General features: G+C 34.6%; 2 protein-coding genes, 1 long non-coding RNA gene and 1 pseudogene across 10 annotated transcripts; 2 read left to right on the forward strand and 2 right to left on the reverse strand.

Moving 5' to 3' along the window:
* Positions 1-238: 238 nt before the first annotated feature.
* LOC104712562 (uncharacterized) lies at positions 239-3,269 on the forward strand (annotated as a pseudogene). The gene is made up of 3 exons (XR_015566738.1): positions 239-388; positions 485-893; positions 1,095-3,269. The product of XR_015566738.1 is annotated as an uncharacterized LOC104712562 (transcript).
* On the reverse strand, positions 428-8,479 carry LOC147939110 (uncharacterized). Its single transcript, XR_015566739.1, has 2 exons — positions 8,208-8,479; positions 428-5,043 (listed from the first exon to the last, which is right to left on the reverse strand). It is a non-coding gene; the product is annotated as an uncharacterized LOC147939110 (long non-coding RNA).
* LOC104712563 (agamous-like MADS-box protein AGL1) lies at positions 8,284-12,514 on the forward strand. 6 transcript variants are annotated; one of them, XM_010429486.3, is made up of 8 exons: positions 8,284-8,899; positions 9,240-9,511; positions 10,941-11,022; positions 11,137-11,198; positions 11,686-11,785; positions 11,858-11,899; positions 11,984-12,025; positions 12,112-12,514. In XM_010429486.3, exons 2-8 carry the CDS (start codon positions 9,270-9,272, stop codon positions 12,298-12,300), a joined length of 759 nt encoding a protein of 252 aa, XP_010427788.1. In that variant the 5' UTR covers positions 8,284-8,899; positions 9,240-9,269; the 3' UTR covers positions 12,301-12,514. The 6 variants fall into 6 exon arrangements, with proteins under 6 accessions (XP_010427788.1, XP_087323050.1, XP_087323049.1 ...); XM_087466924.1 differs by having other exon boundaries at positions 8,488-8,899; positions 9,277-9,511; XM_087466923.1 differs by having other exon boundaries at positions 8,545-8,786.
* Positions 12,515-12,772: 258 nt separating this feature from the next.
* Positions 12,773-17,340, reverse strand: LOC104712565 (putative galacturonosyltransferase 15). 2 transcript variants are annotated; one of them, XM_010429491.3, is made up of 6 exons: positions 16,557-17,340; positions 16,280-16,323; positions 14,903-15,064; positions 13,944-14,528; positions 13,557-13,859; positions 12,773-13,469 (listed from the first exon to the last, which is right to left on the reverse strand). In XM_010429491.3, the coding sequence occupies exons 1-6, from the start codon at positions 16,771-16,773 to the stop codon at positions 13,185-13,187; spliced, it is 1,596 nt and encodes a 531-aa protein (XP_010427793.1). In that variant the 5' UTR covers positions 16,774-17,340; the 3' UTR covers positions 12,773-13,184. The 2 variants fall into 2 exon arrangements, with proteins under 2 accessions (XP_010427793.1, XP_019084949.1); XM_019229404.2 differs by having other exon boundaries at positions 16,607-17,261.
* Between the last annotated feature and the right edge of the window lie 1,990 nt (positions 17,341-19,330).

Here is a 19,330-nt window from a genome sequence, read left to right on the forward strand (position 1 = left end):
GTATAAAATAGAAGGTCGTAGTAGTAGTAGGGGGAGGTTAGTACTAGTAGCAGAATCAGAAGGCAAGCAAGCGGCGTGAGGGGGAAGGCCTAAATCTAATGGTTAGACTCTGAAATCAGCTTTTTTTGGTTCAGCTGCCGTCTCCTCCATCGCTTTCAGCTCCATTAATTTATTATATATATATAAAAAATTGAATTGTTCATTCATAAAAAGCTGCAAAAGAATAAATACACGTAAAAGCGCCATTAATATAGAGAGAGAGAGACTCTAGAAGCGGGAAACTCTGAAACATCTTTTCTCACTCATCATCATCTCCTCTGGTTGGTCGTTCTCTTTGCAAGACTTTGTATGATTCCATGGAGGTTGAACACCGAGGATTCTCCATCAGGTGCGTGTCTAATATTTTGGTCTATTATATAGCTTTGCGTTTTTTTTTTTTTGTGAATTTATTATATGTATTTGTTGATTATGGGGGTAATCGTAGAGAGTACACGCGTAACGTAAGGAGTGTTCAAGTACGAAAATGTTGGCCCTTCTCCGGAGATATCACCGGTGATCTTATTCATTCTCTTCTTCCTCCCATCACCGTTTCCAAGTTCCGGTGGTGGTCTCATGAGCTAGCCTCGCTTCTTACGAAATCTCCTCCGGTTGCGACCGATCCTATCTCTTGTCGTAAGGCCAATGCTAAGTCTAAACCGTGTAAGAAGCGCTCCATCGTCGAGATTTGCGCGGCGGCGCCGAAGATTCAGTTACCGCTCAGAGATGATGATTCCGACGACGTCTTAATCGGTTCAAAGAGAAAGAGAGCGAGAGAAGATCTTGTGGTGCAGACGAAAAAGACGATTCAAAGCAACAAGTCCAAAGATTCCGGTGATCGGAATTTTGCTAATAAGGTTAATCATAATATGTCATTATAATTTTAACTTTTTAATCTGTTAGGCTAATTACAGATGGTGTTATGATTAAACTGAGAGAAATTTACTAATTCGAGCTTCTCTATGTGACTTTGGCTTTGTATTAATTTAGCTCTTTTTACTAAGTTATGTGACCGTATCCACATGTAAACTAACACTAGTGAGTTGGTGTGCATTCAGGTTGATGATGATAATAACAAAGAAGAAGCTCCAGAGAAAATGGATGGAGTTGGGATATGCAGTCTTGGGATTGAAGAAAGCTCTCGTGTTCTATCTTTCAGTAGCAAGGAAGCCGGATCAGTCAGTATAGATCATGATCCTGAGTTTCAGTTTCCTGCAATTTTTAAGGCTAAACGAAAAGTTAGTTTTGTGACTAGTCCTGATAAGTCGAAAACTCGGTGTGAGAGGCATCATCATGTTTGGTTTTCTGATCAATGTGGAAGTCCTTCTCAATTGAAGGAAATTGCTGCCTCTTTGGAAATCTGCTGCTTGGAAATGAATAGGTTGACTCTCTCTTCTTCTGAGGATCAGTCATCTGTAGATAACAAGCAAGCGAAGCCTATGTCAGATGATCAGACCAGTGCTGTTAGTGTTATGCATCTAAAATCTAGGCAACAAGTCAAGTTTCATCAGCCTGCGGTTTCAGAAAGACAATCAAGTCATGCTCAACCAAAATCTGACTTGTCTTCTTTTCTTGGACTACATCTTAGTTCACAGGAAAGAGTAAAGGATGCATTGGATTTGGAGAGAGAGGGACATTTGGTTCAACCTATTCAGTCGTTTATCTCTACTTCGAGTGATAGTCCGTACAGAAGTTGTTCTGCTTTTTCACCAAAACCTGCTTCAGCTGATATGCATTACGGAACATTGCCTTACCAATCACCGTTTGATCCACTTCTAGTTGAATGGATGCAAAATTCAGTTTTATATAACAGACAAAGGCATGTGGGAGAGGCGATCTTAGGGTTCCCTCTAAATTTACAAGGTGGCCTAGTTGATGCAACTGGAGAGAGTTGTAGAAGTTTTGATCGGTCTGGTTTATGTACTGGTTCCTCTACATCTGCATCTACAGAAGAAGATCTTTTGCTTGGAAATGTAGTGGGCTTTTCCATTGAAAAGAAGCATTCAACTGAGCCAGCACTTGCCAAAGACAGTGCAGTGCATAACGAGAAACGCCACAAGTACTTTCCTGCTAGGCTAGGCCTTGATGAGACCTTTACAGAGAAAGCGTATTTCACAAACCCTGATGATAAAGAGTGCGGTCACACTGTACACTCATTGGTTTCTGGAGTCAATCCGAGGAGCCATGCAATCGATATGTGGAAGCAGAATGGTCTGAATCAGAACCTAGACAACAGAAATGTGATTTCAAAGCGTGATGGTTTGTATCTACAAAACTCACAAGCAACAATGCGGCTGATGGGTAAAGATGTTTCTCTCGGAACAAGTTACTCAGGTACGGTTAGAACAGGCGAGAGGATCATTGCACCGGATGCTTCTACAGTTTACTCCTCTCTTGGGAGCCATACTCACCAGAGCTTGCTATGGCGTAGGACAACACTTGAAGTTTCAGAAAATTATTCAACCACAACACTGGATAAGAGTTGGAGCCAAGCTTTGCTACATGATATTTCAAAGGATCCCTTTCCTCTGTCTTGTGAACCACATGTCAGCTTGGCTTCTCAATCAAGAACAGATGTTGTTCCTAATTCAGGGTTTCCTCCCACAATCATGAATTCATGTTGCTCACTCGCGTCTTTTCCATTGTCTGATAAGGATCTCAGCTTCTATGGATATGGTTTAGGGGAACCAAACAGTTTCGCATTCAGCCAGCAACAACTACCGTTTCCATCTATTTACAACAATGTGGATATTGGTCTCATACCAGCTGATGCTAGAAAACCACCTTTCGGATTGCCTTTCTCCTGCCCGGATTCTACTAGACGGTCACAGGCTCCTTGGCCTCAAAGTTCATTTCAGAGCTCTTGTTCTGGCACATCAATTCCGTTGAGCAACAACAAGTGTCCTTCTATGGGTCCAAGTCATCTACTTATATAAACGTTAATGGAACAACAAATAAGCGGGTAGCGTCATCTGTAGAGGAATGTTCAATGAAGAACCATAAAATCCCCAAGTTGCCAGTGCAAGGTGGCTTAAATTACGGCGGGAAAGATTTCTTTGCAGGCCAGCAAATTAGGAAATGACAATTCTAGAAGTTTAAGAGGTAAATAAAATAACCTTCTAATTGGTTAGCCATCCCTGGAATGTTTTGCATCTATAATTGTGTGGTTTTGTAAGCTATGTTTTTCCTATGAGATTATTAGTGAGTGTTGCATTTACACTTCTTTTGACAAATTTAAAAGCCTTAATGAGCTGATCCAAATCCGCTAACCTTTTTTTTTGTCCACACACTGTTATATTTGGAACCTATCACCCGTTAGGTAGTAAGTATTACTTGTAAATGATTGTAACTTGCATCTAATAGAAACAAAACTAGAGAGATTAGCTGGTGGAGCCGTGGAGGTACGTAATTACCATAATTTTGTTCGCACAAAGATCAAGCAAAACACGAGTAATTCCAAAAGTTTGAAATGACTTACCACAATTAAAGATAAGTTTTAACCTATTAATCATGCATTATGTGAATAAATAAAATGCAGTTTTACTAGTACTAGGAAAGGCAGGGAGTTATGGAGCAAAGAGAGTTTCTATTCGTAAACAAGTAGTTAATGTGGAATGTGTAAAAACTTAAAAGGGTTGTGGATGATTATGACTATACGTTTGATTAGTCACCATTTGTAGAAATTCCTTACTTTCTTGTCCCCTCGATAAGTTGTCGGCTCATAATTTCTTTTCTTCTATGTTGATTTCTATATCTCCCCAAAATATAACCTAAAAAAGGTTTAAGTATCCATATACATGCCGCAATGTGATCTACCACACTGAGAAAATCGAAAATAAGATGGACTTGACGTATATCTCTATATTAGTAAAAAAGAAGTACAAAACTGAATTTGGGTCGGGTCAAAATTAAAATAAATTCGAAATTAAACATTTGTATACTTAGAAATCGAATCATTTGTTGGGTATAGATATAAACCTGAAAATCAAAAAGCAATAACTAATTTTTATAAAATGAATTAATTTTAGAAAACAATAATTAGTCAATATTTATGGAAATTGTTTCATGTTGTTACCATAAAAATCAAGCTATTAAAGTTAAAATTGTATATATAATAAAAACATATTTATTTTAGTTATACAATTTGAGATATTTATGGAAACAATAATCAAATTTTATATTACCAAATCATCATTTATTTCAAATTTTAGGAATTTCCTAAACAAAACTATGCTTATAAATTCCAATTACTACATATGGAAGAAATGCTTAATTTGAACAATTTAATAAAGAATATTACACATATATTCTAATTTAATTTGTTTATTAATTATAGCCAATGATAATAAATATAATAAATATGGCTTGCTCACAGATATATTTTTGATTCGAAATCCAAACTAACTTAAATGTGTATGACCTCTATATATATCATCTTATTAGCAAACAAAATATCACACATCTCCATTGTTTCTTATGAGAGCTTTTGTATAAAACATCTCATTATCAAGCAAAACAAAAACGTTTTGTTTATTTTTTTTTTGTTATAAGAACATTCATATTTTATGTCATTTGTTTGTGAGTATACTAATCATGTAATCTGTTGTGCAGCTAATCCTAAACAACGCAAACATATCAATTATGATTGACATGCTCAAGATTTATGCTTTCCTTTTTTTTGCCTGATTATTTTTTTGTTCTTTTTTTTAATTAACTTTTCAAGTTTAATATGATAACAAATATTTAAGATGACTTTTTTTTTGTCTTCTTATCAATGTATATAATTTCTCTTGATAAATGCATGAGATTCATGATCATGATAATATGTTCTTAGAGATGGAAAAAATATTTCTTTGTTTTGCATTTTAACTTTGTGCCCACCATTTTATTACTTATATAAATCATATATATTTGAATAAAAATAAAAATTACCTTGATTTTTTGGCAGATCGAAGTTCTATGTGTCCTTGCAAGTTGCAACAACGAATTGGCAAACATGAATTCCAGCTGAAATGGATTTATTTGACTCAACATCATATACAAAACAAATGAAATCAATACGTAAAAATGGAATATGTATCAAATTTTTTGCCAAGCATGACACATTATCTATCTTCTACACGTTTTGCCTATAAAAAAACAAAACAGTATTTCAGTGGCAATCACTTATTAATCATAATATTTTATATTATTCATATTAAACTTTGAAAACTAAACTGTTTATGAAATCATTTAAAGTAAAATAAAATTACCTCACTTGGATTACATAATCTATATAGGCTTTGTAATATTACTTTGAGAACAAACAATGACCAAATATATGTAATAACACTACATTATTAAAAACTGATCCAAAAATATAAATTGATATATTTTTTTGATTAAAATTTCTGCTGTATTATAATCCTATGTTATAAGGATTTACAGTATCTATAATATCCTTACAAATTTACTTCTCAACAACATTATTTTTCAAAAATTAATCAAATCTAGCAAATCTAATATATACATATAGGATTTCTATAAAAGTGTATAGATAGTGTATGAGGAAGAAGGATAAGGCTGAATTGTTGGAGAAGATAAAGAAAGCTGACTTAGACAAACAAAACCGACTTACAACTACGAAACGTGCTTAAGGTGTATGGGAAGTAGAAGCTCCTAAGATAAAAGCTAGAAATGGTAAAACGTCGTCAATCATCCCAGTGAAGAACCCAGTGAAGAAGGAGAAGGAGAAGACTCTAAAAGAGCCAGCATTGGACTGGTCAGCCCTTACTCTATGCCCTGAAGCTCCTCCAACCTTATTCAGTTCATGCCAAAAGAAAGAGAATCAGAAACCGTCTGCATCAAAAGTATCTCAGGCATCAAAAGGATCTCAGGCATCAAAAGGATCTCAGGCGGCGACTATTGAAAGTCAGCAAAGGGAAGTTTCACAGGTGGTCAGCATAAGGGAAGATTTGGACATATTTATGCGGCTGCATTTTGAGTTTTAGGACTCGACACTAGAAGAATGGAGGCGGCTCGGGGTGAAGAAAAAGTTTCACTCCAGAACAGCTTGCAAGACATGAGAGAGACTGCCAATGCTATCGTAATAAAGGCTAGAAAAGATTTTGAAGAAGATGAGAAGAAACATGAGACTGTGGCAATGATCAAGAATCGGATAATTTTTATGAATCGGATAATTGGTTTGCAAAACTCACAATCATAAGGTTGGATGGTTAGGATTGATATTTTTATGAATGCGATCTTTTACGGGTTGGTCCGTCAAAATATATTGTGATTGTGTATATTTTGCAAATTCATATTTTTATGAATACAATCTTTTAGTGGGTTGTTCCGTTAAAATATACACTATGAGTGTGTATTTCTTACAAATATATATTTTTACGAATGCAATATTTTTTTGATTGGTCCATCAAAATATATACTATGAGCGTGTAATTTTATAAGTACATATTTTTAAGAATGCAATGTTTTATGGGTTGTTCCGTAAAAATATACATTGTGATTGTGTATTTTTTAAGAATACAATCTTTTACAAATTGGTTCGTCAAATATATATTGTAAATGCGTATTATTATAAATGTGTATTTTTATACGAAAAAATGTTTTACTGGTTGGTCCGTCAAAATATATGTTATGAGTGTGTGTTTTTACAAATAAAATCTTCTACAATATTTTACGTATTCCAATTTCTACTATAAATCAAATTACGTATTAATGAATATTCCCCGTGCTGTAGCGTGGGTCCGATCCTAGTATACATATATATGATCAATTAAGTTCTCAATAAAGAAATGGTGCAATTCTAATTCACAAGTTTAACTTTAGCATTGCATGTCATTACAAGTACTTATTGACTAAGAAACAAGTGTTTACACCGCAAACCTTGCAAATTATATAATCTCAATAAATGGGATAAACTCATATTCAAGATTCAATGTTTCTACATATATATGGACACACGGAAGATTAGTTACGTATTCTAGTAGGTTAGTCTTTCTCATATGTGCGAGAAGATTAACCACCCATAGACATAGTAATATCTTTGTCAAATTCTTTAGTTTCACATATGACTCTTCTCCTCCTGAAATTAATCTCTTAAAATTAACCTTAAAATATAGAATAATCGGTTAAATTGTAGTTTAATACTACGTACACTTTTTTTTTTTTTTTTGTCAAACTAATACTACGTACACTAAGTTTATTTTTTTAGGAAAAATCGTTTGAAATTGACGGTTATGTTCAAATTTTTTGAATCATGAGCGATGTCCAGATACTCCGAATTGAAATTATATGTCTAATCAACGTTGTTGTCACTCGATGACCCACGGCAAAAAAGAAAAGACTAATATGATTTCATTGGTCTGGATTTTTTGGTGGAATGTAAAACTAAGAGGGTGCAAGACTAAGAAATCCAAAATGTTCACAGGGGGCTCAAATAAAAAGAATAAAAAAGAAGAAGGATGAAAAGCACAATAAACAAGTTGTTAATACGCCTATTTCCCATAAAGGATTCAGGTACTAGGAGAAGTTGAGGCAAGTTTCACATGCAAGTCCCTGTCATCATCATTTCTCCAATATTATACACCGCACCTACGTCTCTATGTGTCTATCTTGGCTTCGACTTTTTCATGAATAATTTTAAATTCTTGTTTTATTAATATTTTACAATTTTGTTCATTTGAGATTCCAATCCATCGGGGACATTTGTATATTGCGTTTAAATTCCCTTACCATTAACTTTGGTTTAAAAAACGATTTCTAGAAAATTCCTTGAAAGGTTGCAACAATTTTTTTTTGTTCCTTTTAAGTAACACTTGATTTTATGTTATTTCAGGGTTATCCTCTCAAGTAATCTTGCAAAAGAGAGTTCGTTAACATAACTCTTCATGATCATTATTAAAGTTTACTTATCAAGAAAATCTTGCTCAACACTAAAAGAATACCTTTTAAACTGATATCATATTATCTCCAAGTTGGCTTCGATTAGACTTGGTTTGGTTTGGCTTATATAAAATATACCCCATTCTAGAAATTTGAATCTGATTGTTATCAATCAAAACACATATTGTATATAGATAGATATAGAGAGCTATATATTATAGGAGGAGCATCTTAATGGGTAACGCAGAAGGGTAAAAAAGGAAGAGAGAAAAGGTGAGAAAGATTACCAAAAATGAGGGAGTTTCCAAAAGATGGTTCTGATGAGAAAACAGAGCCCCCATCCCTCTCTTTTTTCCTCTTCCCATGAAAAAAATTGGATGGTCCTCCTTCAATGTCCTCCACCTACTCCTCTCCTCTCTCTCTCTCTCTTTTCTTTCTTACTAGTATTATTAACCAATTACTGTACATTATATAATTTCTCTTCAATTTCTGTAAAAAGAAAAAAAATACACATCTCACTTATAGATACTATATCTATTTATATGCATGTATAGAGAATAAAAAAGTGTGAGTTTCTAGCTTTGTTGAGTATATATATGTAGACAACTGTTAGATATTATTATTGGGTCTATTCTTTTTTTTTTTCTTTTTTTTTTCTTACATTTGGTGTATAAATATATTTCAGCTCAAAGAAGAAAACTACTCATCTTCTGTTTTCAGCAAGTAGGGTCTTAACTCTTTAATACCTTCAAAGATAATATTCCTTCAAATGAAACTCATAAACCAAAACAGAAAATTACAAAAAGAGATATTTTTCAAGAACAACATAATTAGAAAAGCAGAAGCAGCAGTTAAGTGGTACTGAGGTAAAATAATAATAAAAATATATAGTATCTCTTCAGTCTTCAGGAACAGTTTCTCCATTACCACCCACCGTCTCCTTTTTTTTTGCTGATCTATCATAATCTTGACAACTCAGGTACGGTAATATATGTAGTATAGATTAACCCTAAAACTAAAAGATTTATAATCACAATTTCTTTCTTTCTCATTTGAATCTCTGATTCTTGTGTTACCTATTCAAGGGCTTGGTATATATCTTTCTTGGTTACAGATTTATAGCATAGAGAATTTATCATTATATATAGATGAAGTAGATTTTCTAACCCAAATTTCTTTTATCAATGTTTTTTTTTTTCCTTTTTCACAACTTGATCCCATATTCTTGATCTATTTCTTGGTTATTCTTGATCTGCAAAGAGATGTATCATCAAAGATTAATTAGCCTTCTCTCTCTCTCTCTCTCTTTATATATGTAGGTGCGTGTTTTGATTCATTAATTAGGTGATATGATAGGAGGATCAATGGAGGAAGGAGGAAGTAGTCACGAAGCAGATAATAGCAAGAAGATAGGGAGAGGAAAGATCGAGATAAAGAGGATAGAGAACACGACAAATCGTCAAGTAACCTTCTGCAAACGACGCAATGGTCTTCTCAAGAAAGCTTATGAGCTCTCTGTCTTGTGTGATGCCGAGGTTGCTCTCGTTATCTTCTCCACTCGTGGCCGTCTCTACGAGTACGCCAACAACAGGTACGCTTCTCTTGCACTTTCTTGATCTTTCTTAACTTCTTGATTTACTAAAATAATCTCAGTTTAAAATGATGTGGAAGTGGAGTTTGAGAGTCAAGATTAGGGTTTATGTTATATTACAATCCTGGATTTACACTTGTTTTTTTAAATTAATATCTTCATATATAGCTAGCTAGCTAGAGTTATCATTCTCTCTCTCATTTAAAACTCTCCCACATATACACATGTGTATATATGTGTGTGTGTTTGTATATAGGCAAATGAACAAGAAGAGATAAAGCTGTCATGTCAGCTTCTTTCTATACGATACTCAAATTTTGACGACGACGACCCATCAAATTTCTTTCTTCAATTATAAGTAGGGTTTCATCAGTTGGGTTTACGACACGAATTAACGTATATGGAAATAATCAAGACTTATGTAACCCTCTGTCTAGTGAAACTTGGGACAAAACCTAATGGCTAATAGTATGAGTTGTCACTAGCTAGGATCCCTTCAATCATTTAATATTTTTGAGTTGGTCTTATATGTGATTGATAATCCTATCTTTGGGTGCACATTTGGATTTTCAAATTGTATTATTTCTACACAACAACATTATATATACTTTACATTTTTAATTTAATTTAACCAACGTTGTAGTTTAAGGGCCGCGACATTAGGTATAATAATCTATATGCAGTCTTAGGTTTGGTTTTCCATTCTAAAAATGATGATAGTTGAAAAAGTCCTTCAAAGTTCTGACAGTAAAAACACACAGATGAACACTCGAATTAGTCATCAAATGTAATATTATGCAAATAATAATGTAACTAAAATACAGACAGTTTTACAATATATATATATATATATATATATATATATATATATATATATACAGTATACGTGTGTGTGTGTGTGTGACTGTGTCACATTGGATATTAATATGAGAGGAGAAACTCAGAGAAGTGTCGGAAATTAAAAGGGTACTAGCCAATAGGAATCTCTGCCATTCTGTGCTCCATTATTTGTTGTTCTAATCAGAAAAATATACAGTTATACTATATATTTTGATGACATTGAATCATATAATATGCATGAAACTTGTTCTAGATTCCTCATCAAACCCTAATAACCAATTTAAAACCATAGTAAGTAGTAGAATATATCCTTACTTACATTAATTAATTTCATTGTTTAATTAGTGATGTAGTTTTACCTGGGAGTCTTGGACTATGTGTAAGAATTGAAATTTTCTCCTCGTACTAGTCAGAAACTGGTCCAAACTCCAAAGCCATCACATTCCTTTCTCGTCAATTTTAAGGTTTTTGGCCTGGAAAAAAATAAAAATAATTGTAAGACTATAATCAAGAGTCTCTCCTTCCTACACTAACCAATATATTAAAAGTATATATTTGTTAAATTAAATATATGATTGTATCTTTTTAGTGTGAGGGGTACAATTGAAAGGTACAAGAAAGCTTGTTCTGATGCTGTCAACCCTCCTTCCGTAACCGAAGCTAATACTCAGGTAGTTTTATCCTCTTTTTTTCCTTGTTTTCATTAATTAATGATCAAGTAGTGGTGAAGTGCATTGAAGCAGGTTAATTTGATATATATGTTTTGTATGCATGGCATTCTGAAGTATTATCAGCAAGAAGCCTCTAAGCTTCGGAGGCAGATTCGGGACATTCAGAATTCAAACAGGTAACTCATTAACTTTTCATGAGGTTTCCACTTTCTAATTTGGTTATTTTCTTGTTTCTAGAACACTCTACTGTAATAATATACGATGAGCGTTTCGATTTGTTCAAGAAGAAATTCTAACTGGAATCAGTTTTTTTTCTTTATTTTAGTTGCGTTTCAATTCATATAAATTTTGGGCTTGACTTCATAAATAATCAAATTAAGGTACAAAGATAGAAAAAATGAATATTGTAGTATTAACTAATCATTATTGAAATCTGTTTTCTTTTCAAAATTATATATACACATCTTTTATCTTTTAGTTTGGTTTATTTGAATTGCTTGCATGTTCGACATGGAACTGTTTCAAAATAATCACTTACTTAATTTGGTCCGCTGCAAAAGTTCGTTTGTAATTTTCTTTAGAGTTTTTTTTTCGTTGCAAAAGTTCGTTTGTAATTTTCTTTAGAGGTTTTTATTTCATAATGTTTATGTTTATAAACTGAAGGCATATCGTTGGGGAATCACTTGGTTCCTTGAACTTCAAGGAACTCAAGAATCTCGAAGGACGGCTTGAAAAAGGAATCAGCCGAGTCCGATCCAAAAAGGTGAAACCTACGTGAGGCTCTCTCTCTCTCTTATTTTAAACTGTTTTCTCACTCTTTTGTGAAATTTTGCAGAACGACATGTTAGTGGCAGAGATAGAGTATATGCAAAAGAGGGTAAACAACGTTTCTTACTTTCCAAGTAATAGATCTTTCAATCCGTCTTTCTGAGGGTTTTGAGTTTTCCCATAAACCATGTAGGAAATGGAGTTGCAACATGATAACATGTACCTGCGAGCTAAGGTTAGCCACGTTCTGTTCCGAATCTCAGTCTCTGTTGTGTAACTAATTAATATCACAAGCAAACATTTGAATTTTGGGTTTAACAGATAGCCGAAGGCGCCAGATTGAATCCGGATCAGCATGAATCGAGTGTGATACAAGGGACGACTATTTACGAATCCGGTGTGTCTTCACATCAGTCGCATCACTATAATCGAAACTATATTCCGGTGAACCTTCTTGAACCGAATCAGCAATTCTCCGCCCAAGACCAAACTCCTCTTCAACTCGTGTAAACCAGAACATGAACATTTGTTTCTTCCCCATCAAAACGAGAGAGAGACTAGAGAGTTCATTATATCCTATAATGCAACTTCTTATTCATATAGGTTCTTGTTAGTGTAATATATCCCACGTCAGTAGTTGGATAAATTATTAAGTGGAAGTCCACAGTAAGCCCGAATTTAACAGTTCTAATAATAAATGGGAATACCAGAACTCTTGTTTTTATTGGCCTAGTTACAACAATATGTCAATCCAAAAGTTATAAAACCCGTTACGGCATACCGTACCACAAGTTGAGTAGTTGTCAATAATCGAAATACACAACTAAGATTGACATAAAATATCCAACCAAAATTCATGAATCTGGAAGCACCGAACGGTATCGTTATCGTAAATTTCATATGTTTGTTCATAAATAACTAGACGCCTAAGCCTATCAATTAACATAGTTCAATCACCTTTACATATAGAAACAGCTTCGGATAGAGACTAGTAAAAATTATAAATATTGATAAAATGATACAAATATGTCCATAGATAACTTATGGGTTACAAAGAATACAAACTTACAAACATCTATTATGTGATGAATTATTACAATATGTGTAGCTATAATAATTAAAACAAAAATACATCTTTGCTATACTAGTTTGAGAGATAATGAAGAAAAAGCTAGAGATATGCTTAAAAGTCTAATATAATGTCCTTCCTTCCTCTAAATTACTGTTTAGTATATGGACATGAGAGAAAATATGAGCAGAGGCTGAAGGCTTAAACCTTCTTCCCTCCGTTCTCTCATACGTACAGCCGCAAGTATTATTGGCTTTATCACTCAGTTTTTTTTTGTTCTCTTTTCTTTTATTTGTTTCTAATCTGTTTTTTTTTTTTCTCTTTCTCAGTTCATGATTTTGCATTTTCTAATGAAGATGTCGGAGGAATTTACGTATCTATACCAAAGAGATCGTACCTCAGGGTTACTGATCTCTAGCCACGGCTTTGCTGGACCGCTAAAATGTAAAACGGCAGCAGATTTCAGAATCTCTTTAGGGGATTTTAAGTATCGAGATCCTAGTCCAGCAACATGCCATGATGGGTCAAGAGACTGTGTGAGTCCTTTGAAAGCAAGTAGCGTAGGTGGTAAGGCTCCTGGTTGCCATAATTGTAACCCTGAGCTAACACTCTGCAGTTAAATTGAATCAGAAACTAGTTGGAGTGCTGATAATATAACGAAGAAATGAGATCGATATCTATCTATTAATATACTCACGAGTCTTAACCATGTAGAGTAAGCTTCTGTGATATTGGTTTGTCTCCAGGCTTTTAGATCAAAGACATTCATACCAGAAAGCCAAGCGCAGTCGTCTTGAACTAAGTTTGATGAAATCAGAGGATGTGAGAAGTTGAAGTAGTCCTTGTAAGTTCTTCCCGGACAACAGTTGTCTCCGCACCACGAGTCAACAACCGCACCGACAACTTTACCGTTGAGATCCTTTTCCCACAATGACGAAAGGTCGCGTTGTACTACTACATCATCATCCAACAAGACTACCTTGTTGAGATCTGGAAAAAGCTGTGCGGTCCAAACGAAAGAGGCTTTCAAAATGATATATATATATAGCTCAGAGAAGAGTTGAGTGTGGTATTAAAAATTTACCTTGGGAATGTAGATACGAAGATGATTCAAAAGGGCGAGGCAGCTCGGATTTAGAGCTTGCAAGGACTGCTCATGAGTACCCTCCACGAAACTAAAATCAGAGTCTTTCAAATTTTGATAATGCCGTCTCCAAATCATGCGGTGAATGTCTAGCATCTCTCTAACTCTCAAGTTCACTTCTTGAGGCCAATCATACTGATGAAGTCCCTTTACTTCAACAACCGGTGATGAAGCAGAGTTCATAGCAAACCAAGCGTGCATAGGGGTATAGGTTTTCTTGTCGGTAACGATATGGAAGACGAACTTATCAGGATTCACAGCGTTCTCTACTGTAGAAGATATGACGACGGAAGCAGCGAGAACATTGTCAGTCAAGATGACAACATGGTGAAAAGAAGGGTCGGTCAGACGAGAAACGGATTCAGGTGGAGGCAAACGCGTTCGAGCCATGGCGTTTACAGAGTACTCTTCAGTTAATCTCAGGGAAAGGGAATGGAGGCTTTTGGGAATACCGTGAGAGGCTAAATGCCAGTACACTAACTCATGATGTTTAGCTGATTGCACTTTACGTTCCATCTGCAACAGCTGAATATTAAAGAGAACAAAATGTCACATATAATAGAACTATAGAAGGACCAGAGAAGAATATGCTTGACATGAGTGAGAATAAGCTTTTGTCTTCTCAACACAAGAAGATTTATGTCTGTATGCTTTAAGTGCTTATTGAACGTTTGATACCATAAAAAGATCTTAAAACTACCATTTCTTTGTGCTTAATTTAAACACCAATAATCTCAATTTCAATAATGCATCTTAGTTGGTTAGTAAAGGACAAGATAATGGCATCCTCACAGAGTAGCTCCAACAAAAACCCATTGGATCATATCTTAAGGTAAATAATCTCACCCTGCACCAAACTTAATACTAGAGTAATGACCAAAAATTGTTTAAAGACATACCATCTTCTTAGTCACGGAAGCAAACGCCTTTATATCACGGCGTTTTAACGTCATCTCCTTGACAAGGTCATCGAATGAGTCCAATGAGCCCTTTGTAACTCTTCCATTAACGTCCTGATCTGTCTCTTCCACTAGCGCTCGTGTCAACTCTTCCCCGATTTTCTGAAAGAAGCAAATTACACGCAATTTCTTGCCGTGTGAGTTGTTACTAACTAAAAAAGCTGTCATAGTGTCTTTACATCAACTCATGACACAAAACAACAAAACTGCAAATACAAAAGCCTTTTTTCTGTCTTTCCATTCAAAGCCTAAGTGATCTATTGGAATTATCCGTCTGTCTCGTTTCTCTTTGTTCCTGTTTGTTGCTACGTATAAAGGAGAATGAAACCAAGTGGCTATGCACTTTCTGGTGGCAGCAAAAAAACTGCCACGTGTCCTCTCAGAAAAGAAAACCTGAGTGGGGAAAGTTGAAACTCCTACATCTAACTTAACTTTACTACATTGGTTCTGGCATCTATAGTAATCCATACGAAGATTTTTGTTTTTTTTTTTTTAACAAACTCGACTAAAAAAACCTAAGCTCCCTTAGCTCCTATAATTACACTATCTTGGGCATGCTATATTCTAGATAAAGTAAAAAAAGGTAAATAATAGTTTGATAAGAAACCACTTTGTGGGCTCGTTTCCGACAAAGCTCACATGTTGACATCAGATCAAAACGCGAATAATAACAAATCGATCTATCAAAATCATCCTATATAAATAAATATATATACTATCAAAGTAAATTGATACACGAAAAAGTAATTGCATGGATAGAAAACTAGAGCAAAATCACAATCCACAAATCAGAAACCAGCAAAATTTCACCCTTAGAGACTACGTACATCTATCTCTGTTCCTGATCCTAGACAATGACATAGATAATGATGATTGATGAGGGTTTTTTTACATAATTTACCCTACCCAGAGGTCCAAGAGGCAAGCTCAACAATCTCATCACTCACTATACGACACCAGCAACACTAACGTAAAATAGCTGGCAAAGACTTAAATTTTTGTGGGGGTTCCCATACATTACAACAATCATATCTTCTTCCCCTTTAATAAATAACACAGCAGCACTATGACAAATTGGCAAGTGTTGAATATTTTTTCTCTTGTTTCCCATCCATTTTAAAAAAGTGAAATGATTATAAGACTAGCTAAACCAAAATCATCACATGAATATATATCTTAATATAAACAATATTTGCCGACATAAGAATTTTACTACTATGAAGAAAGACGTTTAGTAAATTTGAATAATGTAACAAAATTATTAATACTAGGCACTACTAGTATATAGTACTATAGTATATATAAAAAAAAGGTTACCAGAGATGTGTCGCCCCCACGGAGAAGTCTTAGTCCCATGCAATCTGTGAATGAATACAAGAGTCAAACGAAAAGTAATAAAGTATTATTAAATTACCATACCATACGAAAAAAAGAAAGCACATAGCATTCAATACGAAGAAAGAAGATTTATCCTAATTGAAACCAATCAATCTGAATTCACACATTTGCAGCTATCTGAATCCAGAATTTCTACTAATTTGAAAGAATGAAGAAAACAAAAAAAAGAGGAGAGAAATAAAAAAAAAAGGGGTACCGAGAGGAGAATCGCAAACGGAGGCGGATTCGAGGACGAGAAACGCGAACCTGACGAAGATAAAAGGGAGGACGAGGGCGAGGAGAAGGAGCAACAGTAACAACGTCCGACCAGAGAATCTCCTCGACGCCGGCGAGCATCCTCCTTTTCCGAATCCGACGCCTGGATTCGATATCGTAACCTTCTTAATCCCCGTCGCCGATATGTAAAACTTCATTAATTCCCTCACCTCACTACTTTCTCTTCACTTCCATCAAATCCCCCAAAACAGTACTACTAAGACTGTCACACAACTCACAACTCTGTTCTTCCAGTTCCAGATCTCTCCACTCTCACTTAAATCAAAACACACAACATGGATCGAGAAGATGCGATCGATCAAAAAAAAGCAAACGTGAGTCCAGAATTTTGGATAAACAATCAGTGGAGAAACGAAGCTCGACGACGACGACGAGCGAGCGAGAGAGAGAGAGACTCAGACTGGTGTCTTTGGGTTTTTGTGATCTGTACGATGGGAATAATAAAAAAAAAACAACAACATTCATTCATTCATTCAAAGAAGCCAAAGGGAACAATAATAATAATAAATTTTTATGTTAACCAAATAAATCCATAATATATATTTTCGTAAAAAAAAGTGAAATATTATTCTATCTCCCAAGTCACGAGTTTGTCAATATGAATTAAATTTATATTCTTTGTAATAAATGATACTATTTTTTAAATATATATATATATATATATATATATATATATATATGTAAAAAGCCAAAACCAATGCCGCGTTCAACTCCGCGGGAATTTAGCTCACATACATACATAAACAATAAAAAGTAAATTACTAGCTAGTATAACGTAATTAATAAAGGTGAGATGATTAAGTAAAACGAATTATGGAAACTGTTATGCAGTATTTATTATATACCGATAAATTGGGAAATTTGGTAGTAATAGCTACAGAAAATTACAGAAATGTCCATCTCTAAGAGTATTTTGTATTTTGTGGAGTCACACACACCGACACATAGCAGAGAGAGAGAGAGAAGGGTTCCAGTGTGGGAGCCCACATGGAATTTAATGGTGCGCTATTCCTGGAGATCACACCGTCCATTAAGTTGTTGTTCTCACTTCTCCTCCATTATGACAATGGGAAAAATGTCATAAAATACATGAACTCACTTATTTAGGCCATTTTAATCATCAACTTCATCACAGGCCATTTTAATTATCAACTTCATCACAGGCCATTTTAAACATGAAATTGCATTGACTTTCTGTTTTAAACATGAGCTTGTGTTGACCAGGACCAAAGAGACATGTCGTTAACTTGGCAAACGGAGCAACTAACTGGGGTTAAGATGTCGTTAACTCTCTCTGTTAAGTCTTACACGACATCGTTTGTCGCTAAATGAAATCGAGAAAACAAAAACCCAATCCCCAATTTCCCCAAAAATCCCTAATTCTCAATCCCCAATTTCTCCAAAAATCCCTAATTCTTCGATCTGGGCTTTCAAATCTTCAATCTCTTTGTCAATGATGGAGAATTTTGGTAAAGCATCTACAACCTCCTCATATACACCTTCTTCAACCCATTTAAACAAGTGGTCCTGAAACACAAAAACAAAACTCAAACCTTGAAAAACACTAAATCAAAACAATGCAACCACTTACATCTCCTTTCTTTGGACAGCGGAAGAAAGGTCTTCCTGGGTTTGCCTGCATGTTCGATGTGTAAAGTACGACATCTAAGCCGCAATGACACTTGGAGGGGAACCCATGGCACCCGCGGCCTCTGTTTTCACCGAGCGATTGCCCAGAATTGCAACTCATGTTTGTAGGATAATATGGAGATGAGAGTTTTCGATATGCAGATGAAAAAATCAAACTTAAGAAGAGAAAACAATGTCGAGAATTAGGGATTTTGTTTTGAGAATTAGGGATTTTTGGGGAAATTGGGGATTGGGTTTTTGTTTTTTCGATTTCATTTAGCGACAAACGATGTCGTGTAAGACTTAACAGAGAGAGTTAACGACATTTTAACCCCAGTTAGTTGCTCCGTTTGCCAAGTTAACGACATGTCTCTTTGGTCCTGGTCAACACAAGCTCATGTTTAAAACAGAAAGTCAATGCAATTTCATGTTTAAAATGGCCTGTGATGAAGTTGATGATTAAAATGGCCTAAATGAGTGAGTTCATGTATTTTATGACATTTTTCCCTTATGACAATGGCTAGTTAACAGAATTTTTTTGGGGTTTAACTTTAGCCAGCCATACTGTTAAGGTGTTAACTAAATTAATTTAGGGATATCTTTAGTATATCTATGGACCACTTCGACAAACTTATAGTATTATTGGTCGTCATTATAATTGTTTGTACTCTACCTTTTGTTACAAGATATACTAGTAGTATATTATTATTCTTCGCCTACTGAAATAAGAAGTTTGCCGACAAACGAAAAAACTATAATTTATTTACCCCTAGTTACATTGGAAAAAAAAAAAAAAAACAACTCTACTCTAAACGACCCCTAAACTATTTTTTAACACAAAAAAAAAAAAAAAAAAAAAAAAAAACAGGATGCGCTCATAGAATTTGAGTGTTATCGTGCTTTTGTTGTTGTGCCTATAGGTGTGTGAATTGTATGATGATGACGACTTTAATACTATTAATTTATTTTGTGTTTTCTTGTTCATGATTGTGAATGGTTGGGAGATGATTAGAATATTAGATGAATACCACTTGTAAGTCATATTGTAATATTATAGGAAGTGTA

The sequence above is a fragment of the Camelina sativa genome, chromosome 9 (assembly GCF_030686135.1).
Source record: "Camelina sativa cultivar CO46 ecotype springtype chromosome 9, ASM3068613v1".
Taxonomy (NCBI): Eukaryota; Viridiplantae; Streptophyta; class Magnoliopsida; order Brassicales; family Brassicaceae; genus Camelina; species Camelina sativa.

Bases quoted from the DNA above. Each gene is read 5' to 3' on its own strand.
- LOC104712563 (XM_010429486.3), top strand. From the start codon at position 9,270: ATGATAGGAGGATCAATGGAGGAAGGAGGAAGTAGTCACGAAGCAGAT. The intron at 9,512-10,940 runs GTACGCTTCTCT...GTATCTTTTTAG, and splicing joins TACGAGTACGCCAACAACAG to TGTGAGGGGTACAATTGAAA. The intron at 11,786-11,857 runs GTGAAACCTACG...GAAATTTTGCAG, and splicing joins GCCGAGTCCGATCCAAAAAG to AACGACATGTTAGTGGCAGA.
- LOC104712565 (XM_010429491.3), bottom strand. From the start codon at position 16,773: ATGAAGTTTTACATATCGGCGACGGGGATTAAGAAGGTTACGATATCG. The intron at 16,324-16,556 runs GTACCCCTTTTT...ATTCATTCACAG, and splicing joins CGTTTGCGATTCTCCTCTCG to ATTGCATGGGACTAAGACTT. The intron at 15,065-16,279 runs GTAACCTTTTTT...TGCTTCTTTCAG, and splicing joins GTGGGGGCGACACATCTCTG to AAAATCGGGGAAGAGTTGAC.